General features: G+C 32.1%; 1 protein-coding gene across 3 annotated transcripts in view; it reads left to right on the top strand.

Annotated features, from left to right (window-relative positions):
- Positions 1 to 26,436, top strand: part of LOC140441947 (extended synaptotagmin-2-like) — a 79,246-nt gene that overhangs the window by 26,252 nt on the left and 26,558 nt on the right. For 2 of the 3 annotated variants that reach the window (XM_072532957.1, XM_072532956.1), the window contains 8 exons: positions 2,632 to 2,829; positions 11,111 to 11,293; positions 11,420 to 11,493; positions 13,991 to 14,057; positions 16,874 to 17,019; positions 18,498 to 18,618; positions 24,422 to 24,592; positions 25,335 to 25,417. In XM_072532957.1, the coding sequence (XP_072389058.1) occupies positions 2,632 to 2,829; positions 11,111 to 11,293; positions 11,420 to 11,493; positions 13,991 to 14,057; positions 16,874 to 17,019; positions 18,498 to 18,618; positions 24,422 to 24,592; positions 25,335 to 25,417 (1,043 nt within the window). The remainder of the gene's footprint in view (positions 1 to 2,631; positions 2,830 to 11,110; positions 11,294 to 11,419; positions 11,494 to 13,990; positions 14,058 to 16,873; positions 17,020 to 18,497; positions 18,619 to 24,421; positions 24,593 to 25,334; positions 25,418 to 26,436) is intronic. The other variant, XM_072532958.1, reaches the window with a different exon arrangement.

Here is a 26,436-nt window from a genome sequence, read left to right as displayed (position 1 = left end):
TAAATTTGAAAAAAATTTCTCCTTAAATTTTAATCTAACACAATTATTGAGTTTTCACAAGGGGTAGTTAAGGGGTGAAAAATTACTAGAATGGTAATAAATTCGTAAAAACCTAGCAAAACACTGTGGTATATTATAAATATGTTTTTTAATTCTGCTGGCTTGAACCGCAAGCCAGCAGAACCGCAAGCCAGCAGAATGGCTCCCCTTAAGGGTGGTTTAATGGTGAAACGATATTAGGGTGGTAATAAATTAGTGAAAAATGGGTAAAAAATATGCCATCAACAAATTTTTTTTTTTTGAATTCTGCCATTTAGAACCTTAAGCCAGAAGAACCGCTCCCATTAAGGGTGGTTTGGTGGTGAAAAATTATTAGGGTGGTAATAAATTAGTGAAAAATGGGTGAAACTATATGTCATCAACCAAAAGTTTTTTTTTTGAATTCTGCTAGCTTGAACCTTAAGCCAGCAGAATCGCTCCCATTAAGGGGGGTTTGGTGGTGAAAAATTATTAGGGTGGTAATAAATTAGTGAAAAATTGGTGAAAAAATATGCCATCAACAAAAAGTTTTTTTTTGAATTTTGCTAGCTTAAACCTTAAGCCAGCAGAATCGCTCCCATTAAGGGTGGTTTGGTGGTGAAAAATTATTAGGGTGGTAATAAATTAGTGAAAAATGGGTGAAAAAATATGTCATCAACAAAAAGTTTTTTTTTTGAATTCTGCTAGCTTGAACCTTAAGCCAGCAGAATCGCTCCCATTAAGGGGGGTTTGGTGGTGAAAAATTATTAGGGTGGTAATAAATTAGTGAAAAATTGGTGAAAAAATATGCCATCAACAAAAAGTTTTTTTTTTGAATTCTGCTAGCTTGAACCTTAAGCCAGCAGAATCGCTCCCCTTAAGGTTGGTTTGGTGGTGAAAAATTATTAGGGTGGTAATAAATTAGTGAAAAATTGGTGAAAAAATATGCCATTAACAAAAAGATTTTTTATTTTATTATTCTGCTAGCTTGAACCTTAAGCCAGCAGAATCGCTCCCATTAAGGGTGGTTTGGTGGTGAAAAATTATTAGGGTGGTAATAAATTAGTGAAAAATGGGTGAAAAAATATGCCATCAACAAAAAGTTTCTTTTTTGAATTCTGCTAGCTTGAATCTTAAGCCAGCAGAATCGCTCCCCTTAAGGTTGGTTTGGTGGTGAAAAATTATTAGGGTGGTAATAAATTAGTGAAAAATTGGTGAAAAAATATTACGTAGGTTAAATTGGATTCCGCTCATGTGTCCCCGCTAGCTTAAGGGTCCTCACAGGAGAACCGCTTCACGGCTAAGTGATTTTATCGTTTTCATTTTCGATAAATTCGGCCGCCTCCGGTGGGCTTCGGGCTATGCATATTTTAACCGATTAATCTGCAGTTTGATTGAAACGCTTTTTTAAGGCGCCAAAATCAAGATAGATTAGAAATTATTGTGATGGGCCTTCCTTTGCCAAATTTACAAATTTTATCCACAGATAAGAAGGATAATTGACCATTTTGGAGATCGTTTCAAACAATATGGCATGAAAAGCATAAATGGTTATGCAGTAGTAATTTTAGAAATTCACTTTTTTGTTGGCCATATCTACTGCTTTCAAATTTAAATCAAAATGTTTGGATATTTAGATTTGAAAAATTTATTAGCTAGTGTCAAAAAAAAAGAATCTTGGAAAGGACATTATCTAAACAATTGTTTAAGTTTAATAAGGTTAGAAAAAAATACGCAAACTATTCACAGTGCTTTAGCTGGACATATTACTTTATCCAATATAATAAAGAAGTTAGAAAATATAGAATTTTATTTTCATATTTAAGTTGATGTTACGATTATTTTAGCAAAACAAGAACTTGCACTTCGCGGTCGGGATGCGAGCCATAATTATTCTTCAAATGTGAGTAATTTTAGTGAAATTTTTAATTTTGCCGTTAAACGCAATCTGGAAATCCAGGATCATATTAAAAAAGCAGAAGGGGTGTTCACGGGTTTGTCAAAAACAATACAAAACGATTTAATAAATTGTCTTACTGATTAGGTACATAAAAATAAAATGTATAATATATCAGTATAAATATTAAAAAGAAGGGGAGATATAACTACCCCCTTGTGGTAGCTCGTTTTGCAGATTTATGAAATTTAGGGTTTATTTGGAACAGTCTGTCACTTAACGTTTGGTTCTCAGATGACGTGTTATGACGTCATTTCAGCATCCCTGCATCGTCAAACACTCGGGCTGATACAGAATCAAACACGGAAATGCCAACGAATGTTTGTGGTGATGTGGGAAGTAAGGTCTGCTTATTTCCCACTTCAAGTGGTTAGAGTACGAATATGCCATCTAATTTGATGCCCATACACGAAGACGATTTAATAATATCGTTTTCTGTTTTTTGAGCTATATGAAGTGTGCAAAAGTTTACATATTTAAGAAAAAGCTTTGTACGCTAACCACTAGAAGTGGGAAATAAGCAGGAGACATTCGTTGGCTAATATTTGATTTGTTGTCAACCCGATCTATAACAAATTTGTAATTATATGTAACTTGTAATATTTTATATAAAATAATGTTGTTGTATGATGTTTTTTAGTTTTAATTTTTTATAGATAGTATTTTACGCACTTATATATTTAATTGGGTATGTAAACTGGTCAATGACATGGGTGTTAATACCAGCATTACTCATCTCTCTATCGGAAGAGTATGCAAATACAAAAAATAAAAAAAGAACTTTTGCCAAAGAAGCAGCTTCGGGAAAGGAGAAGGAAATTATTCTTGAAAATTGGGGAGAACTTCCCTCTTGGGTAAGTAGAAGTCGATATAAAATTAATTGAAAACGGAAGGCAGTTTTACAGAAATGTGTATTTTTAAAATGAAGGTACTTCTCTATTTTACTATTTAAAGAAATAAAGTGTTACATTGTTACTTATGTACATTATTTGATAAGATAAATTTATTAATAGGGGAAAGGCACCAAATTTGAGACACTTTTTTTGAAAAACAAATATAATACAGAATATTCAAAAGTTTTTAAAACATTTATTTCAAAAACTTAAATTTAATGTTTCTAGAACACAACAAAAAAAAATTAAGCGAATAAAACATACATTTTTGCAAAAAAATACATTTAATTTTTTTGCGACATTTAACATTAAAAATAAAAGGTGCCCTAATTTGGGATAGCCAGGTATCTAAACTTGAGACAGGTACCTTAATTTGAGATACTATTCAAAAAAGCCCTTTCCTTCTCAGAAAAGGCAAATAAATGTGCTGGACTTTATTTCTCCACAGTCTTCATGTGCCCACCTGCCACATTGGTAACACTTTGCCCATCGTTCGCCATATCTATCGTCGGAAATTTGCCGGTGCAAAATAAACATTCCGCGTCGTCTTCTCCACTTTCGTTGGACGATGAATCAGCTAATGGAAAGTCTTCACTTCTATCTGAGCTTGAACTCGAAGAAACTTTCCGCTTCCTACTTGATGTTTTGCCTTTTGATGTAGAAGGTTGACCTACGTCTTCATCTGCTCTTTCTTCTTCGGGCGTTGCTGTTTTTTTTGATCTAACACCTTTTGTTGAAATGTTTTTTTCTGGAGCAAATACACAATCCAAGTTTAGCTGAGGTACTAGTTTTTTTGCTTTTTTCTCTGCAAACTTTGCTCTAATTCTTCTTTGTAGGGTGTTAGAGTAATTACTGAAGCCTTTCTTGATCTGGCATGTGGTTTTTTAGTGGTATCTCTCTTATATGTAGTTCATATGTATATGTAGGTATCATCAAGTTGTTGATGAGGTAGTGGTGGACTAGGAGTTCTATGTTCTCGCATTGGATGATTTGGTTGTTCATGGTTTGGTTCTATTATTTGTTCGTCCCTTTCGTTTTGTGTTTCTAAGTACTCTGGAATTCCAAATTCAAAGTCCCTAAAAATATGGCGACAAATAGGGACCAGTCCAGTTTTTCGGAAACCATTGCAAGATATTTCCATCGTCGCAGCTTTGTTATAAGCTCTACAAAAAATACTGGCAACGGCATAAGACGACACAACACTTAACTGATTTTCTCTAAGCCAGTTTTTTATTTCTTGTGCGTAGTAAGTTTTCAGCGGTGCCATGAAAGCAACATCCAACGGTTGCATTTTATGTGTACAATGTGGTGGGAGGCAAATAATCGTCACATGATTTTGTTTGGCCAAATCTATTAGAGCAACGTTTCTCGTATGAGAATAGTGACCATCAAGGACGAGAAGAACAGGGTCTGGAGCTGAAGGTTTAGTGAATTTTATAAAGTGTTGAAGCCATCTAGTGAAAATATCAGCCTGTACCCAACCTGACACATGGCATTCTGCGACTGCTCCCGTGGGAGCTCCTAGCATCAACTCTGTTTTCATATTTTTTCTAGGAAAGATTAATAATGGTGGTACGAAAACTCCTGCAGCATTCATACATGTAATAACAGTAATCAGCTTGCCCCTTTCTGCTGAAGTAAGGGACGAAACCTGCTTCTTCCCTTTCATGGAAATTACTTTGCTATGTTTATGTTGAACAATTGTAAGGCCCGTTTCGTCTACATTGAATATACGTTGTGCAGGGTTAGTAAGCTTAAGATATTCTGGTTCATACAGGTCAAAGAACTTGGATACATTTTCAGGAGTAAAAGATTTTACTCGAGCACATGACCTTCCCTGAGGAGTACGCATTGAAAGCGTAGGATGCCTTTTCAGAAAGAGCCTCAACCATTTCTTTCCGGCTAATTTTTTGACTCCGCTAAATGGATGTGGTATTGAGTTTCGTATTGCAAGTTGAAATCCCAGTCGTTTTATATCACGCGCTCTTAGCCCGAAATAACGTTGCTCCATAGTTAGGGCATACTCAACCAACTCATTTTCTAATTCCAAAGGAAGAATAGGTCGGCGGCCAATTGATATCCCGACGAGTTCTTCTGGAGTCTTGTCTGATTTTACATATCGTTCTAAGGTACCTTTTGGTACTCCAAAAACTTTTGAGGCCTTCAAATAGCCCATCTCTCTATTTCTTACTGTATTTACAGCCCGTATCATATCATTTGCGTTCCATTTTTTATTTTTTGGCGGCATCTACAAACAAAAAAACAGATAAAAATAAAAATTTTACACGGGGTCCTAATTTGAGACACTCTCCAATTTGGAACCTACAGGTATTTCAAATTAGAATTTTTCCGTTAAAAATAAAACGCATTTTTGTTGGTTATGTATGCCACACAATTACCGTTTAATTTGCATAAAATGTATTAACGAATATTAAACTAACAAAAAAAAATAATTAGAGTAAATGTAATCATCTTACCTTGATGTATTGTAAGTTTTTATAAATTCCAAAAAAAAATTGTGTAATGTGTAAATCAAATTAACGTCGACAAAACAACAAAGGTCACTTCTAAGAGTCAACTAACAGCAGATCTACCACTACTGCACAGAATGATCAGTTTTCAATATTTTCACTAGATGTCACCCTATCGTACACAAATATACGACGGTGTCTCAAATTAGGCGCCTGTCTCGAATTCGGTGTCTTTCCTCTATACTCAACTAATAGTTAGAGTGCCTGTCGGCAAAAAATTTTATGGTAGATATCCTCTTCAAACTTTTGATATCACTTCATTAGCACGAGTCTGACAACTTTTCCTCTAATTTTTTGAAAAATTCTCTAATTTTTTTCGATTTTACCGATAACGAAAATTTATAAATACTGCTATTCTTTTAATTAAGTAGATTCAAAATTTAAAAAACACGAAAATACAATTGTCTGATGATAAATATAGGTCAAACAATGCGTCTGACGACTCGAACATGTCGGAAAAACTACTGACAAAAACCATAAATAACTAGCTAATTTTGTCAGGATACTTTCAATAACAGCATCAAAAACAACTTTTCATATTGTCTGACTGAATTTTTTTTCCGATTTTCCCTGTGCGACGATTGTAATGTTTCGAACCAAAACAATTCGCAGAGTGAAACTGTGTCAGAGTCGGCCTAATGAAGTTTGGAGAGAGTATCTATCACAAACTTTTTTGCTGACTACTTTTAAACCTCAACCTAATTAGTACGATTTTAATCAGACCAATTCTGGATATTTTGTTTTTCATTCGAAGTACCGAAAAAAAATTATTAGAAAAATTTTTCAGAATACTTTAGAATTTCAGAATGTTTTTATTAATTCTTCTAATTTATTGGTTTCATTTATTTATTAAAGGTTCTATTTATAACACTTTTACAAAAATTTATTAAAGTCTTTATTACTAATTTATATTACACGAACGATTATACAAGTTATAATACGGGCGTTACATTTTAATTTACGCGGCGCGATCTTCAAAATTAACTAACTCTTCCAACAGAATTCCTTCTTTAAATATAAAACTCCGTTAGTTTCGGAATCCCCTAGAAGCAGACATGAATTGACTCGAACATTGGGGAAGACCGGTTGTTGGCGGTGTTGACAAGAATTGCCTCGAATAACGGGAACTCAGGCTGGTTTTTCGGCGAGGGGACTAGAGGTTTCTGTCGGCAGGTAAACAAGTCTCGCCGAAATGACTAGAACAGAAAAGATATTAGTCATAATATATTTACAGTTTTATAGGCCATGATATTTATTATAATACTATTGTTTTAACCCAATATACCGAATTTCATGATAAAAATGTTTTAATTGTTTTTTCATTTTTATGTTCACACAAATATGTCGTTGTATTTAAATATTTTAATAAAATAAATAGCGTTTACGAGGAAATATATATATATATATATATATATATATATATATATATATATATATATATATATATATATATATATATACTTTTTATTTTTATGCGAACACTTTCTGGTAAAAAAATTAATGAAACCTAAAAGACGACATATTTATGATATAAAATAACCGGATGTTTTATTTAAAATAACACTAACCACGTAAATACCAAATTTATCCGAAAATGTGAGCGTCATTAAGCATATTCAAATAACTTAATAACTGTGCTAATTAGGCACAGTGTAATTAACAAAATTTTAATTACAGTGAAAGGATTTTCGTCTTCATCGTATTATTATCGTCGTCACTATTCAATCGCTTCGGATTATGCCTAGGTTTTCGCATGTTATCCTAATCTAAGATGGACTAGTCTTCCTTCTCTCTGGTTTGATTACAATTTCTTGTGTATCCGCACTGATGTCGTTATATATCTCATATCTGCATACCTTCCTGTTTTATGCCGTTTTAAGGTGGGTACACATATGCGAGCCGAACGGTATACGTACAGTACGCGTACAGATCCTTGAAAAATATTCTACATCGTACTAATCGCATACTTATCTCGATCCATGGAAAGCGACAAACCAACAACGAACACACATGTGCGAAATGATTCATTTTATTTATAATTTGGGTACTGATTTATGTTCCTGTTTTTGCTTGTTTAACAAAAATAAAATTATGTACAGTAATCATCGACGTATAAATAAAGATTTTATCTTTATTTATACGTCCATGACAATAATCAGTTTACTGTTTTCTCACGTCTCTCTAGGAAGGAACACGTCATTCATACATTGTCGATTTGATGACACAATAAAAATGTTCGCTGCGTCTAGTAAGCGCCGTCCAAACTGAAAGCCGAGCTTCCTTTGAAGTCGTGAAATAAACCGCAACAATTTGGTTCGCGACGAGTCACGATGAAACAGTACGCAAGCGGTTTTTTCTGCCGTACACATTAACGAATATAGCGTTCACAAACGGTTCGCGAACAGTTCGGCTCGCAAATGTGTACCCGCCTTTAGTTGTCATCTCAATATCTTATTCTTGGTCTCTCTTGGCTTTTTCTTTGGATTGATTCTCGTTTGCGGATCTTTTGATGATATTCCTGTTTTGTATTTATGTATATTTTATATATATATAACGTTAAAAGTCCTTTTATGCCCATTGATAGATGGATAATTTCCATCGTTTTTTTGTTCGTTCTTAGCTGTCGGCTTCCAATCTCTGAGTACCATCTCTATGAAATCTTCGATCACTACATCTCTCCATTTCTTTTTTGGTCTTCCTCTCTTTTTTTTGGCTCTCAGGTACTTTCCAACCAATATTCTTGACTTGTCTATTACCTTGTACTCTTTCTACATGTTAGAGCCATTCTAGGCTACGTTTTTTTCGCTACTTTTGTTATTGGAAGGTTAGCATACAATTGCCTATATTTCCACATTAGTTCGTCTTCTTCATTCACTCTCTATTACTTTTCCACCAGATATTCTTCGAATATCTTTCTTTCTCATGCTTCCAATCTATTGTGTATGGTTTTGTTCATAGTCCGTGTCCCAGCAGCGTATAGCATTGGGAATTTAATTATAGATTTGCATACTTTCATTTTTGTATTACGAGATCTATCTCTGGCCTTAATTATTTTGTTAATGGCCCCAGCACATCTATTGCTCTTGGTCAGTCCAGGTTGATTTACCTCTAATTTAAATGATCTGGTGTTTATTCCTTTTTTGCTCGAGATTTCCATGTACTTGGATTTATTAAAATTAACTTTCAATCCCATTTTAAAGCTTTCCCGAATCAGTCTTTCCTTTTCGGTCATGTCATCGTTGATGAAGATCTTTTCTTCAGTAAAAAATCTGAGATTGCTTTTTTTTTAACTTGTTTTTTTCGCCATAATCCTTCATTTGTACTAGATATCAGACATGTATTATTTCTTAGCTTCATTGCAGATTCTCTTTAGATATCTTCTTTTAGATGCTTTTGTATAAAACATTTTACGTTATTTTTTAAGAGTGTTTCGACTATTGGTAGACCCGTAATTACTATGGTATTTTTTTCTTTCTACTTTGTTTTTAACCTGGGTTAATTTGTTTTTTGTTTCTTCCAATTCTTGCTTTATCTTTATATTTCTTTTTTTTTTCTTTTTGTATTCGTATTTGCTTTATTATTTGGTAAACTTGTTCACCCATTTTTTTCTCCGGTGTTTGAAATCGTTTTTACATTCCAAGTTTCCTAGTAGTTCCTTCAGATTTTGGTTCATTTAATTTGATCTCTTTTTTTGTTGCATGTCTTATAAACATAACATAAACACTTTTATTTATTTATAGTCCTCATTGTCAACTTTAGGAATATGTATATCACTCAATTTATAGATTAACTCAAATAATCAGAGATTGTTCAATTGCTTCTGTTTTCTCATACACTGCGGTTAACGTCTATTGTAAGTAATCATTTTAATAAATCACATCACCATCAAAATAAATCTCCTCCAAATTATCTTCTAATGACCTGAAGGAGTCTCTGGTTTTCATAGATGCTAATATATTTTTCACTTTTTTTAGATGAAATAGTTCAGAACGATCATTTTGAAGTTGCTATTCGCTCCGTGCGTGACTGACGCGACACCTACCGCCTTCATCTGACAGTTTTGGACCTACCAATTTTCAGGTTAAACATATGACATATGTTTGACATTGTTAAAAACATGCGAAATTGACAATTATTAATAATTAACTTTTTAATTATATTTTTTCAGTTTATGTACAAAATAAATAAATAGTATTTAAAACTGGGTTTCTCAAAATTCATCATAATATATCTTTTCAACCACAAACGGAAAAGAAAGGGAAAAATCTAGTACTGGCAAATCAAGTTTTTCACGTGAAAGAGCATATATTTAAAAACAGTAATAGTAAAAGTTATGATATAAAAGCTAAAGTCATCAGGCACTCTGCAGTTAGCTTGAAGCCTTATAAAATATCATTTAAGGTAAATTATTTAAATTTTTCCTATTTCAATTGCATAAAAATGAAGTTATGTGATATTTACTTTTTCATATTAATAGCACGGATCCATCTTTTTCTTTTCTCTAATTTATATGTAATCTTTGGGAACCTATAAAATCTACACTTACTATTTTTACTATTATTAGCACAATTAAATACGCAATATGTATTTGCACGCATTTTTGATAAAATTTATGCGTAAAAAGGTAGGTCCAATTGTGTCATATTTCGCCGCTACGCACGCTGGCATCGTTTCAAAGTACCCCTACCATGGTCACGCACGGAGCGAATATTTATCATTTTCAGCCATATTCTGTAACTACAAATCGAATAGAAATAAGTCAAATCGAATAGAGGTCAGCAAGTCGGATCGGAATTGTAGGAATCGGTATTTTGTAACTTATCTGGACTTCTACTATCGGAATGTTGTGTAGAAATTACATATATTAATATTATTAAATTATTACATATATTTATTTGTTTGACAATTGTGTCATATAATTTTTAAACGTCAGTGATACTTAACTTTAATCAATCATACAACCTAAAAGTATTGTATGAAAGGTATAACACACTCTGTTGTTTTATCAAAATAAACATAAGTTTATTTTTACATAAATATATATATATATATATATATATATATATATATATATGTATATATATATATATATATATATATATATATATATATATATATATATATTCGTATTTTTTTGTTTTTGCTTTCCATGATTTTTCCCTTTCTTCAATTCCGTCTAGAAAAATTATTCATGATGATTTTTGTTTTTTACTTTAACTTCAGCCCTTAAAATAATATACCCTCATAAATTTTACCTTTGCTTCATTTAATTGCTTTGGTTTATCTATCTCCATTTTTATTTGTCTACCAAGTATTTCCCGGATTCGTTGAATCTGATCGATTTATATTTTAATTCAATATTTAATTTAATTCATACTTAGTTTTTAGGTCTTTGTTTTCTTGTACACTTTTCTTTTTGTATAATTTTTTTTTCAGATTTGATAGTTTCGACTTCTTTCACTTTTTTACCCCTTCTTGTGTAGAGCCTTCCTAATTAATTCGTTCAAGTAAAAAAATAAAAACCGTGTCACTGCGGAAGAAAACTATGCAACAGAGAGTCGTCTATCAGTGCAAGTCTTAACGATTTGTTTATATTCTTGATTTTTATGGATATTTCGTATTTCGGGCACAGTCTCGAAACACCGCGATTTATGTTCTACTTTCTAACTACATTGTTCGTTTACAAAATTGATGAAAGATTATGAATTTAGGTCGTGTTTCCGGATGTAGAACGAGCAGAATGGCTAAATAAAGCCGTAAAGCAATGTTGGCCCTTTATAAATTTTTATGCTCGTGACCTCATTAAAACATACGTAGAAAATAAGCTCAAGAAAAATCTGGAGAAATATAGTCTGAAAGGATTCCATTTTGAGAGAATCATATTGGGCAGTACGGTAAGTACAAGGTATATTGTAGACTTATTATTGTCTATTTAGTGTTTTGATCTACCAAAATATGTATATTATTTGTTGTTATAAAAATTAATTGTATACAAGTATATTATCTTAAATATTTTTTAGCCCTTAAGAACAGGTGGTATTGTAGTATATGACAATGTTTCTAGAGAAGAAATAGTCATCGATGTTGATGTGTCGTAAGTATTTTAAATAACTATGAATCATTATTTCATTTCTACAAAAAAAATTAAATTTCAATAAGCGATGCATGGCGTGTAAACAATGATAAAACTGTATTTTAATTGTTAAACTAATATACACACTTAAAGGTATACAGTGATGAGTGTCTTACCACCCGGCAAAATAGCGGAAAGGATAGAAGACAGATTAAGTTGTGAGATAGTACGAGATAAGGCTAGTTATTAGACGTGTCTATTTGACTTCAGTCATAATTATACGGATGACCTCGAAAATATTTATTTTATTTTAATAATTTCTGATGTTAGAATAAATGATTAAATATATTAAGATATATTATAGTAAAAAACATTAATTAGTAGCGATTTTAAATTATAAATCTTTAAGTTTATTTAATAATAAAAGTAGCTCAACTGAAATATTTCACTAAACTAAATAGGTATGATCAGTCCGAAAACAATTATTGTATCTAGAATTGGTGTCATAGTTAGAGACGTTGTTTATCGATAAGAAGACTGGGGTTCAATTCACACCAAGGGTAAAATTTTTGTTTTACTCAATCAAAAATAATAGAAAATATGATACATATTAGGTAACAAGTTTTCGAAAAACTCATTATTTACAATTTATTCTTATTTCAATGTTATAAAATAGAAATACAAAATGTTTCAAATTCAATTCCAGTTTTACAGTCTTTAGTTGTGAATGGAAAATAATCAATTGAAGACTGTTTAATGTCAAATCCATCACTAAATTCTCAGTGTTAATATCAATTCCTCTGTACAGGTAATGATTTTCAAAACAATTGACGACATTGGAATGGATGCGCGCGAACAGTTATCAAATAATAACACATCGAGAAGTGTTTTTTACGGTAAACAGAAACTTTTTATTGAAAAAACAATTCGTGAAAAGGATTTTAACGGTCGAGGAAAAAGTGTAAATTGTTGTCTGGCATGTGAATGGATTATCAGACAACATGATTAGACAACAATTTGTAAATATGTTTCCAAATAGGCCGGCTCCAGCACGATAAACAATTCAGTCTATTATACATAATTTTTTTACCCTTGGATCCGTGTTCGATCCAAGAGGAGTTCGCAGACGAAGGGAGGTAAATCCAGATTTGGAACTAAGGGACACTTTGATTTGTGCAAGTATTGAGCAAAATCCTACCCAATCAACACCTCGTCTCGGAGAACAATGTGGAATTCCAAGATTTAGAGTAGGTGAAATTTTGTAAAAACATCGATACCGTCCCTATAAACTTCATAAATCCAACGAACAATTCCCTGGGGATCAATATAGACGTTTAGAATTTTGTTAAACTGCAATGGAAATGTCACATCAAGATGAACATTTTTTAGAGAACGTTTTGTTCACCGATGAATGTACGTTTTCATTGCATGGCCGTCACAATTCAACCAATGCTAGGTATTGATCTCGAGGAAATACTCGTCAGATTTATGTCGCTCGTACCCAGCGTCTTCGAAAAGTAAATGTTTGGGGAGGCATAATAGGGAATCATGTCATTGGTCCATTTTTTATAGACGGTATGTTGACTGGGCGGAAATACTTGGAACTTCTGCAAAATGAAATTGTCCCAGCCCTTTGTAATTTACCAATACCTTTCGATTCCATATGATTTCAACACGATGGTTGTCCTGCACATAATTCTCGCATCGTCAGTGCGACTTTTCCTAATCGATTGATTAGTGGCCACGGATATTTTTTTTATTTTTGTAGAATTTTTACTTATTTAAACATTCTTTAAAAGTTTTTACTTTATTTTCGAAAGTACGACGATACTATTTTGTCAATAAGATTTTTTGTTTTAACTTTAGTTTTTGTTTAGTGATTCAAAGCAAAACGATCTTTGCATAATTTCAAATTATTAAAAAAAAAAAAGAAAACCACATGTGGGTTTTGAACTCTAATCGTCTGCGATGTCTGTATCGCAATAATTCTTACCACTAATCCACGAAGGATTTATAATTATTCCGTGACAAGAGTGTATGAAACTCCTCAAATCATAGTAGAAATTATTCTTGGTTAATAATTTAAAACTTTAGATTAAATAATCACTACACATTTTTGCTTTATTGTGGTCAATCAGTTTTTACTTTATGCGAAATTAAAAAATGGAAATACGTTACACATTCGACGTTACTCATAATAATTATGACCGAGGTGATTTAGCTCGAATCTAACGTCTAAAGGTGTGAGACTATCGTTAGTGGTAATGTAATGTAATATACATTTTAGGTTTTTCCGATTATTTCTCACCTCTACGAGTTTCATCTCTTTTTATTTCACAAGATAACTGTGTTTTTTATCTCTTACGTTAAAAAGCCGGGTGGTAAGCCACTCATCACTGTATACTTACATCCTTACATATACAAAAATTCTGTTTCGCATCAAAGCTGTAGAATTTTAAAAATTTAATTTTTTTTTATAATATGATACATTTATATTAAAAGACCTATTTGATTTAAGATACGCTGGCGACTGTGATATTAAATTTCGTCTCAGAGGACTTTTGGGCGGAATTAAAAATTTCCAGGTTTGTTGATTTTTACAATAAAATATTTATTTTTGTATATTTTTTAGTGTTTTGAAGCTATCTTTAAGAGATATAACAGTTTTAAAATATCTAGTTCGGTCTAAGTTCGACATGTTGCATACTGTCACCAACACTATTTAATATAATTATATACTCTCAAAACATCTTCCTTCAGTTATGCTTCAGTTTTGTTTGGTAGTTTGTCCGAATATGAAACAAATTTATTTGTATGCAGTAGCGACGTCGTTTGCCATAAAATCAAACAAAAAACGTAAATAAAACAAAATGTGCGAAAAAATGTCTCTTGATGAGAAACCAGTTTTCTCATGTAAACTTGTTAAAGGAATTAAAATTGGAACGGTGTGATTGGTTTAATTATTTGAGAAATATTAAAATTAGTAAATCCCCTGATCGTCAAACAAAACACGCAATTAAGAAGAGCTATTACACCTCATGAGCGACTTACAGCGACTTTACGATTCCTCACTACCGGCAGATGTTACGAAGATTTAAAACTTTCGGTAATCACTTCACCGCAAGCTTTAGGTCAGGTTATACCAGAGACTGCAAAGCAATTTATGCTGTATTAAAGAAAGAATATTTAAAGGTATTAAGGAAAACATTTGTTGTCTAAATTATTTAACCGATTAATAAATAAATCGTCTCTTTGTAAGAAAATATTTTTAACACATCCTATCTCAGAAAACAAGCATTTGCGGACATATGTTTATAAAGCAAACTGTCATTATTTAGAATTACCCCTTAAAGTTTGCCATACTTATTTAAAAACATGTATTGACGAAAAACAAGGCTAGTTGTTAAAGTACCTAACTTTTTTATTTTCCATAAACATAAGCGAATGAATCAAAAAACAGAATGTTAAGAAAACATGAGGCTATAGTTGGGTTTTAATTTCACTATTTTGTAAATGCTAGAATATAATACCACATATTTACAGAATTCCCTTTTGTAGCCTGCTCTTAATGAATTAATCTTTTTCTTTACTGATCCTTTTGTTGCATCAACACTTCTATTAACTTTGTCAATGGACTTTTATATGCTCTGTCTTTCTTAACTCGATCACTGTATTCGTGACTTTTAATTTTCCACACACACGGAAACTACGATAGAGTTTTATAAATTCTAATAAAAATGTTCTATTTATCTGGCGAAGATCCGCCATATTTAAACAATTTGTTAAAAAATGTAAACTCTGAATTTGAAACAGATGTTTTAAAAAATAAATTGAAAATAAAATAAAAAAAATCAATGAATGCGCCGCTTATGGATAAATAGTCGGTTTTTAAAATTGTTGATCCCACACACGTCAGATTTGAACAAGTTCGACAGACATAATGAAGCTGAAACTGATTATTCCATTATTTTTGCACGCCAACAAAAATGACAGTTTTCAAGCCACAAACTTTCGTTTTGCATCATTTTTGTTCGAACAGACTTGATCGTCGAACAAAACTGTCGAGTAATAACGCAATTTGTGGGCCGTTTAACAGTAAATGACCAACTTATAAACAATATTAGATATGCAGACAATACTGTATTGCTGACAAATAGTGCACATTGGCTCCAAAGAATGGTGGATTATGTTGTAGCCTACATAATGTTACAAATATGGCCTAAAACCAAATTGTAAGAAGACAAAAATAATGATCATTAGTAAGAACACCAACTAAACGCCCAAATTACAATAAACGATAAACCGTTAGAAAGATTGGAGAAAATATGCTATATGGGCTGTAATATTAAGGATATCTGGGATCATAGAGTCTAAATAAAAACTTGTATTGAAAAGGCCAGAACCTCTTTTAACCTGTCTTAGGAAGATTCTCTGCAATTTATCTTTAAGTATTAACATACGCATAAGAATTCTTAGATGTTACGTCTTTAGTGTCCTCCTCTACGGAGTAGAAAGCTGAAGCCTTACAGAAGTTGCCATAAATCAGTTAGAGGCGTTTGAAATGTGGTGCCACCAACGTATGTCAAGGGTCTCATATATACGCTATACAACTAACTTAGCTATCCTCCATAGACTAAGAAAAGACAAAGAAATTATTAATACCGCAAATTGACTTACTACGGCCAGATTATGCGTAATAATAAATACTGACTTCTACAGTTGATTCTACAAGGCAAGATTGAGGGCAAGAGGGACGTAGACGTATCTTCTGGCTGGCCAGACTTAGGATATAGACTGGTCTAACGTCAACTGATCTATTTCGAGTTGCTGTAAATAGAATAAGATGGGTCAATGTGATCGCCAACATCACTAGAAGATATGCATCTTTAGAAGAATCTCCAGAAACTCCAGAGTGTCATGAGTGTACCTCATGTTATTCAGTCTTTCCCCATTTATAAATATTCCCTCGTCTATAACACGTTTCGTTGGTACACAAACAAAAATTATTAATTTCGCTGGCCTTCGTCAAAGCGTAATTTTTTTGCTGATGCTTTATTAAGGTTTATAATTTTCTCTGGCATATAATTATTACAAATAATATTCTTTACCGCATTTATTGAAAATTATACTTTTTAACCCCTTTTTTTTAGTTATAAACTTCGTAGCTACTAGCGATATAAAGCGGGTCTTCTAAAGTCTCGAGGACGATTTATGATAAGCCAATTGGTTGTAGTATGGCCGGTGTAGAGTAGACTGTGTTCAGAGAAATCTCTCATAGGATATAATGTATAATATATGTCTTTCGTATAAAATTTAAATGCATTAAAAAAACAAGTTTATACCGACATTAAAGGGGCAAAAGAGTATGAACAGAATACACAATTATGTGCAATTGTTTTAGATGTATGGAAAATTAAGAATAGTGCTCAAACCTCTTATTCGCCACTTTCCATTGATAGGCGGTGTGCAGCTGTTTTTCCTTAATAATCCCGATATAGATTTCGAGTTAGACGGAATCGCTGGTATTCTGGATGTACCAGGAATAAAGTAAGTTTTGGTCATTTTATGCACTCAATCTTACCTAGAGCTAAGATTAATACTATTACAGGAATTAATATTAAACTCAAGAGATATTAAACTCGACTATCATTGCGCCGAGCTTTCGTCATCCTCTTTGATGTCTTCTTCAGGACTTGTGAGGACTGTCTCCCAAGACCCCAGACACTACTACACTGATCAATAATTAATAATGCATATATTATAATCATCATCACCATTCTCAGCAAATTCTACCTATTATGGTACAGATTGTCCACGATTGTCTAAAATTTGCTTTTCTCTGCCATATTGTAACGGCTTGTTTCCTTATGTCGTAGTCTTATCTTAAATTTGGACGTCTTCTTGGTCTCTTGACGCCTCTTGGATACCACACTGTAATTCTAGTCGACCATATATTGTCAGTTCTTCTCGCTAAATGTTCCGCCCACTGCCATTTTAAAGATATAATTCTGTGGTTTATATCAGTGACCTCGACTTTCTGTCTGATCCATTCTATTCTTTTGCGATGTCTATTTATTATGCCTAACATGCATCGCTCCATTAATCTTTGGTCTGAGTTTGATTGGTAGTATATACTGATGGAATGCTTTTTTCTTCAGGTGTAGTGCCATCCTGGATTTGAATATAATTGCATTTTTATCAGAAGTAGTATCGAATATACAGACTCGTTTATTGTCTCAAGTGCAGATTTGTTTATTATTACATCTTGGACATCTACTAGCTCGTTATTTATGGTTTTTATTTTTGTCAATTTCACTTTTAGGCCAACTTCATTGCTAGATACATTTAGATCGCTTATAAGTTCTTGTTCTGCAGGATTATTAGCCATCAGAATGATGTCGTCTGCAAATATTAGATGGCTGAAGTATTCATCATCGATGGATATGCCTTTATTCTGCCAGTTCATTTTGCTGAATATGTTTTCTAGGGTTGCGGTGAAGAGCTTTGGGGATATTACGTGTCTTAGTCGGACGCTTCTAGTAGTGGGAAATTCTGAAATTTTTTTATAAATGGTTACCTTAGCTTTTGCTTTTTTGTATTTGCTAAAGTCTCTATGTACGGTTACGGTTACTTTTCCATTTTTACTCTTGTTGTTCGTCGATGGTACAACATTTTAACAGCTCCCACTTCTTCTATATTTATTTTTTATTTTTATGTGATTTTCATAATTTAGGAAGACAGTATCATACGTTTCTTTGATGTCTACAAATGTACTTTAGTTTCCGTTTCTAAGTATTCTCCTTCTGTTCGATTTTTATCATTTTCCCATATATTCGACTAATAGAACTGGTAACTGCGGTTCCTCTGTCATTCACGGGTTTTATATTATCTCCCTTCATAATGTTCATAAGAATAATGCTCATCTATGATACTTTCCATATCTATGGTATTCATGCTTACTTACGCATTTCTGTGATAGTTTAGTATTATTAATTATTATTTCTGAATAGATTTTAATATTTTAGCGAATCCTTGAGGAAGTGTGTGTGCGCTACGGTTGCGTCGTTAATGGTGTTACCAAACAAATTTCCAATTAAATTTACTCCGGAAGTAAGCAGTGAACAACTGAATACACCAAATCCAGCGGTAAGTAAATGCAATTTTACAATTTGCTTGTATCGATAATAAAATATTAAAGAATATTTTATAAAATGTATTACATATTTATAACTCAAACTTATTTGTAATTCTTCATTCTGCTACTGACTTTTATTCACTAATCTAGCAATTTCACAAAACAAAAGATTAAAATTAAAACTGTTAAATAATATTTAATTACATATCTACCACTTTTTATCAGAATGTACTAAAATCTAACAATTTGTAGATTACTCGGTGGATGAGGTGCATATTAAGACTTCCTTCTTAAGATTTATAGAATATCTTATTCGTTCTTTTAATATCGTCGCCCCAGCGCATTTGCAGTCTTCCTCGTGGTCTTTTGGCTTCATATGGCCGCCAATTCCTGATTTCTATATTCCATCGGCCATCCTTAGGACGTTCGTTATGTCCAGCCCATTTCCATTTCAGTTTAGCTGCCTGTTCGACAGCAAGCAGTAATTTAATATATATGTCAGCCAGCCAGTCAGATTTAAAATGTTTCTATTTTTTGCACAACACTGCACTTCAATTTTTTTTTTAGAAAGAGGGAATGATATTGTTTTTTGTGATAAATTTTATGAGTCTATCCGTAAGAGTCCTCTTAAAGACTTTACCGAGAACATTAAGAAGAAGGGTTTTGAAATTAATGGGGTTTAATGGATTCATTGACTATTATCGTCCGTGTGAGGCTGAAAGTTGCTTAACACAATTCCTGGGAATCTTTTTAGAACTTGGTGTGTTACAGTTGCCAATTTAGCAAATATTTTCCAAGGGTTTGATAATCCATAGGTGCCATGAGTGTGATATATCTTGGAAGTTATGTGGGTTTTAGAGTATCTTTTAGATTAACGTATCGATTTAACGTAACGTAACGATTTTAGTCTATCCGTAAGAGTCCTCTTAAAGACTTTACCGAGAACATTAAGAAGAAGGGTTTTGAAATTAGTGGGGTTTAATGGATTCATTGACTATTATCGACCGTGTGAGGCTGAAAGTTGCTTAACACAATTCCTGGGAATCTTTTCAGAACTTGGTGTGTTACAGTTTAGCAAATATTTTCCAAGGGTTTGATAATCCATAGGTGCCATGAGTGTGATATATCTTGGAAGTTATGTGGGTTTTAGAGTATCTTTTAGATCGACATCAGTAACTTTATGGAAGGGCGAGTTGAATCTGGTGTCGTTTGGAGTTACAGAAATATTTGGGATATGAGCTTTAAGGGTTTGTGACTTATGCGCATTGAAATTAAGAATTTGATTGTTCAGCAGTAGATACCGCCGTCTCGGTAGTTCAAGATAAAAGTGACCTCACGCCATTGTTTGGCTTTGATAGTATTCATTTTCAGCTTGATATGTTCAGTTCTTCTTCTTCAGTGCCTTATCCGGTCCGGATGTTGGCGATCATCAAGGCTATCATGGTTTTGTTGACTGCTCTGCGAAACAGCTCCGCTGAGGTCATCCCAAACCATTGTCGGAGATTTTTCAACCACGAGATACGACGGCGTCCCGGTCCTCTTCTGCCAAATACTTTACCCTGCACAACAAGTTGAAGAATTCGATATTTTTCTTCGTTCCGCATCACGTGGCCGAGGTCCAGTTAGATGTTTGTATTCTGTACTGACAAGTTCGTCTCGAGATCATTTAAATCTACCGAAGAGCTTTCTTTTTTGTTGAATTTTGGTTATGATGTGAAGGGGGAGAGTTGTCTTGAAATATTGTGTTTATCAGTTTTTGCGTGTCTGTGATATCTCTGTCGATATCAAATTGCGTCTCTCATTAGTAACACGAAATAGTTAGAAGGGTCCATTTACTTGACGAGGAGAGTCCGTTATACATGTAATTTTTTTCAATTTTCTTAAAATCTATAACAAGGATATTAATTAACAGCGGTTTTGTATACTTTCAAATGTACAAAAAATTGTTAAAATAAATAAATAATCATCATCACCATAAGTGGCTCGACAATCCGTTGTGGATCTTGGCCAGCTCACAAAGAAGTCCCCACTCCTGTCGATTCCTGACAACTTCCCTCCATCTTCTAACCCCTAGAATCTGTAGGTCTTCTTCCACATCATCAATCCATCTCATTCGTGGTCGTCCTCTGCTTCTTGTGCCCGCTGGTTTTGAAAATGTTAATCTCTTGGTGTATTCGTGATCTGACACCCTAGCAATGTGTCCAGTCCATCTAAGTCTCTGCACTTTAACGAATTTCACAATATCTGGATCGGTGTACAACTGATATAGTTCAAAGTTGGATCTTCGACGCTATAGCCCATTTTCATTTACGGCCCCAAAAATCTTTCTAAGAATTTTTCTCTCAAAAATACCACGAAGTGGTATTTTTGACACAATACTCAAGAAGTCATTTATCATTTTGAGATAAGATCCACGTTTCATCCCCATATATCAAAACTGGTCTTATTAAGGTCCTGTATATATTAAGCTTTAGTGCATGTTTTATATTTTTATTTTTTAAATGTCTCTGGAGGCCGTGAACAGTTCTGTTTGCTATTGCTATGCGTCTTTTTATTTCGTCGCTTGTCGTGTTTGTTGCTGTTCAAAATACTATAGATACAGATAAAAATAAAGAAATCTGCATATGGACCAAATACATACAAGAACTCTTTGATGATAATAGGTCCGAACAACCTCCATCCTAAATATGTAATGACCACTTACCAATCATAACAGATGAAGTGGAAAAAGTAATGTCACAAATAAAAGATGGCAAAGCTCCTGGACCAAATATACCCAAAATAAATAAATAAACTTTGTAAATCGATGATTGATCCGTGACGCTCGTCTCAGCATTTTACTACTTCGCCTCAAAAAAAGAAGTTTTTATACTTCCTTTATATGTTTGTAAAACATCCAGTCTATGTTTTTATAAACCCTAATTATTTTGGAGGTGTTGTTAGGTATTTAATGCTGGGTAATTATGGTTTAAGATGGGATGACCTCAGATAAAGTATCATAGATAGTTGTCTCTCGATAATATAATTTTTCGCTTGTATTCTGCTCTTATAATTGCACCTTCTAAAACTTAATAAACAATTTTAACTTGCAGATCATTTTTATTACTTACTTATTTTGCTAGAACGGGTTGCAGTAATTTAATTAACCATTTTTCGGTATAATATAAACAACACACGTATATTTGTATAGGTACCTATATAATCTGTGGCAAACATATATATTTTTATAATGTTTATTTCTACAAATAAATTAAAATAAAGCGTAAAGTTTGTGAAAATAATTAGCACATTCGGTTTGAATTCTGAAATAGATCAACATAAACCAAATATTTGATTATCATCCCAAAATATAATATCAGTCATATAAAACAACAACAACGCTTCCACTTTTCGTAATGATTATAACATCTATATTTTTATTCGATTACACGATACGTTTTATGTATAAATTATGGTCTTGCCAGAGTATGCAAAAATATCTGAACTAGCGGACCAACTCGACATCGAGTTTTTTAAATGAAATTTTTATTTTGCGAGAAAAATATACAATATATACAATGACCGGAAGTAAAAATATTTTTTTTTAAATATTTAACTCAAAAACTATAAATGATAATTTCGTGAACTTACATTTTTGAACTCTACGTTGAATTCTCTATTGATTTGACTAATAAAAACGAAACCGGAAGTCGACCTCAAAACCGGAATGCAATTTTTAGTTCATCAAATGTGGACATGGATATCATTTAGCAGTTAATTTTGCATGCTGATCACGAATCCGGTGTCAGATTTGCTCTATCTTGACGTTTTATGCGCGTTTCGGGTCACTTCCGGTGTCGGATCGCAACCGGAAATATATATTTAGATTCGTCTCGACGAAACCTTTCGATCCATATATACATTGTGGGGTCTAAAACTTAAAGAAATTTTAACTTCCGGTCATCTCAAAACCGGAAGTAAATTTTTGTACCAAAAGTATATCTTGACAATCTCATACGTAATACTAATAATATTCCGAAAAAATATTTTAATTATCTAATATGGTTTTTGTGTAAAGTGGGGGACAAGAAAAGGGCTTAGCGTTTTAGTATATAAGATTCTTATAAATGCGAAAGAAGTTTACATAAAAATATACCTACATCTACCGATATATTTTACAAGAATTATTCGATAAGTACGTTGCTCAACCAAAAAATGTCAAGTTTTTTTTTCTATAAAAAATATAATTATTTTTCGATGTAATCTATGATTCACTTAACACTTTCAGTCTTCATATGAAACTGCTTTCTCTTCACGTTCCCTCTTTACAATCGGTATTATTTTGAATAAACTTTAATGATGTTTTGTTGTTGTTGTTAAGGACAATAGGATATGGTAGAATAGAACCCCGGAAAACGGGATTACTTTGCTCCACAGTTTTGACTTTGCTCTATTTTTAATTATCTGTAATACATACTTTGTAAATCATCGACATGATTTTTACTTAAATTACTATAAATTACTAAATACTAGTAGAGTTGTTAAAATAGATGACTTCCTAATTTAAAATTACATTGACCGGGGTTTAGTCCATATGGTGGGTTTACTTTGCGCCAGTTCGTTTAAGACCAGTTTATTTGTAGTAAAATTTCTCTGGAGCAAAGAATTTCCTACACCATTGCCAATTTCAAGAAATTGCGGTTCTTTTGATATAAAAATGTTTGATTTTTGACATTGTTAAGCAAATAATTAACACTATTTAAGATTATAAGTTTTTATTATTGCAAAAACAGACCAATAATATTACAAAAGTTGAAAAAACCATTCATAAAATGTTTGTGACTTAAACCATCCAAACGCTGTATTGGCGTAGGGACTACCAAGTGGACCATTCTCTGTTCACGAATTCCATAAATGTTTAGATTTGTAGACCGCAAAAGGTGGCCTAGAATCTATATGTAGAATCTCACTTGCAGCATTTATGGCCATTATCAAAGAAATACATATTTTTGATGAATTTTGATGAGTTAAATGTGTCTTTCTTAGTTGAAGAAAATGAAGAAAGTGTGTGAACATGTGTGTTAAGGTCGAAAATAAGTTTTTTGAAAATGAACGTCACATAGATGGAATTACTGAAGAGTTAAGGATTGATTTAAATGATTCCAGCGACGAGTACAGTGTATTTGATTATGAAGGTGAATAACACAATAACATTATAATATGATGTACCCATTCAAAATGTTTACTTTATCTACTATTACATTTAGTAATAATACAATAAGTAATAACGATTGTAAAGTTAACACAATATTTATCAATGAGTTATTGTAGTACACGTTGTTTCAAATATACAAAAATGTTGCCAAATGTAATTTAATACTATTTTAATACTAGATCCAACAATTTGTCTTAATGTAAATGAGTTGCATTTAAAACCAGCAGTAGATCTCATTTTTTAATATATTGTTATATGGCTACCTGATTCAGTTAACCGTCCAAAAAAGTTTTAAATATTCTTATAAACTGAATTGCTCAAGAATTTTATCTGTATCAAATTACAGCTTAAACCTTGTTGATTAAGTGAACATTGGTCGGTGTTTTCGTCACTAATAATGTTCAAAAAATTATAATTTGTTTCCCAGCGTCACAGTAACGTATCAATGCCGAATTTGTTCAACTTTTTTGTGGCATTTTAATTAATTTAATATGTTTATTGAGAATTGACCGAAGTGGAAATCTAAACGCCAAAATAAACATATTTTAAACTAAAATTGTGGTTAATTCTCAATAAAAATATTAAATTGCTCAACTTTATTGAGTGTTTTTCTGTTGTAGGGAGTGCTTAGAGTTCATGTAATAGAAGCAAAAGACCTGGTAAAGAAAGATATTACTTTTACCGGCAAAAGTAAATCAGACCCGTATGCCATGTTAATAGTAGGAGAACAAAGTTTCAAGACTGAGACTATACAATCCAACGTTAATCCAAAATGGGATTATTGGTGTGAGGTAAGATTAAGAGTCATTTTACAGTTAAATTGATATACTTAATATATTAACCGATCTAACTAAACGAATAAGAACTGAAGCAGTTCTACAATAAATTAAAACCAGCATTAGACAAAAAAATCTAGAATCATCACAATAGTCATGGGGGATCTCAATGAAAAAATTGTAAAATGAAGTGAAAATGCTTGAAAGAATTTTATTCGAAACTTCGAACTGAGAATTCGAAACGAAATATTAAAAATACTAGTTCAATTCTGTTCAGAGAAAAGGTTTGTAATTAGAATACTTATTATGATATACTACCTACAAGACTTTATACATAGAAATCCCAATAGACAACCAAAATAATACTATAAGAAATCAAATTAACTACCTCCTCATTAGCCAGAGACAGAAATAAGGACAAATTAAAGCTAATTCTGGAGTTAATATAATTCGTTAATTGTAAGATTTAAAATTAAACTTAAAATACTCTTATCTAAAATAAACATACATGGAATACAAGTAACTCAATTAAAATTCCCTACCACAAAAGTAAAACCATTCTTCACAGAAAAATATTGAAAATAAGTTGGATAAATTGAATTGCAAATATCAAGGAGTTGAGAATGATGGGAGAAAAAAAGGAAGTTTTGAACACTTTTAAGATTAGAAAGTTACTATATTTAGGACATATCATGAGATATATCCTAGATATCTTGAAAGCCTGATACTCATATTCAATTATTATTAAATTGTTTAGTTTGTGATCCTGGAATCTACTGGACAAGAAATTTTAATAACAGTATGGGATGAAGATGCCACAGATGATGAATTTTTAGGAAGGTATGTCATTATTACGTTAAGTAAATATCTTGTTTACACACATACATACATACACACACACACACACACACACACACACACACACATACATATATATATATATATATATATATATATATATATATTGTTATGATGTATTGTTTGTTTGAATGATGAGTAATGAGTATTTTTAATAATATAATATATAGGGTTTTTATCGCGGTTCTCAAAGAATTAGTTTGTAAGTACTTTTTTTAAATTATCTTTATTATATCTATTATGAAACACATATATATCTAACCTAGCCAATGTAAATTTAAAATAAACTATCTTTAAATTGAAATTCTTATGAAACTAATTAAATTCTATAGACAATGTAAAATTTAAACAAACTATCTACAAAATTGAAATTGTTATGACACTAACTAAATTATATTAACAAAATTTTGTACCTTTCTGTCACTGAAAGCCTAAATGAACTGTTTTCCACTATATAGATTATAATCACCACTCAAATGTCTTCTTCTCAGCTTCGGTTATCCTTGTTTTTATGAAATTACTTTTTCCAATTATCAGCTTCCATCAATTTAAGATATTTTTCTTCACAGCATTTATAAACCACCAAGCAAACCAGCAAACAGCATTTATATTTATTCTTCTTTTCAATATATCAATATCCAATCACCAAAATATCATTTAATTTTAATATTCAATTAATACTTCTTCCATTATCATCATTTATACATAACATAATTTTTAATCTTCAATATTATTTTCTTTATACTGTTTCTTAATATTGATTTAACTAACTATATTGAACAATTGTAACTGACTGCCTCTAACTAATTTTCATACTAAAAAACTCATAACTGATTGACTAACTGAATGGACTTTCTTACTAAACTTTCTGACTGGCCCCTCCTGAATCCAAATCACCGGGTATTTATATCTTTTTGGATGTTCCAGAATCATCTGGCAATAAATCATGTTCGATTTGTTCCATCTATATCTAAAGAATTTTCTGGAACAATACATTTCGC

Source organism: Diabrotica undecimpunctata, chromosome 5 (assembly GCF_040954645.1).
Source record: "Diabrotica undecimpunctata isolate CICGRU chromosome 5, icDiaUnde3, whole genome shotgun sequence".
In the NCBI taxonomy this organism is placed as follows: domain Eukaryota; kingdom Metazoa; phylum Arthropoda; class Insecta; order Coleoptera; family Chrysomelidae; genus Diabrotica; species Diabrotica undecimpunctata.
Note: the sequence above shows the minus strand (reverse complement) of the source record. Positions and strands in the feature narration are given on the sequence as shown.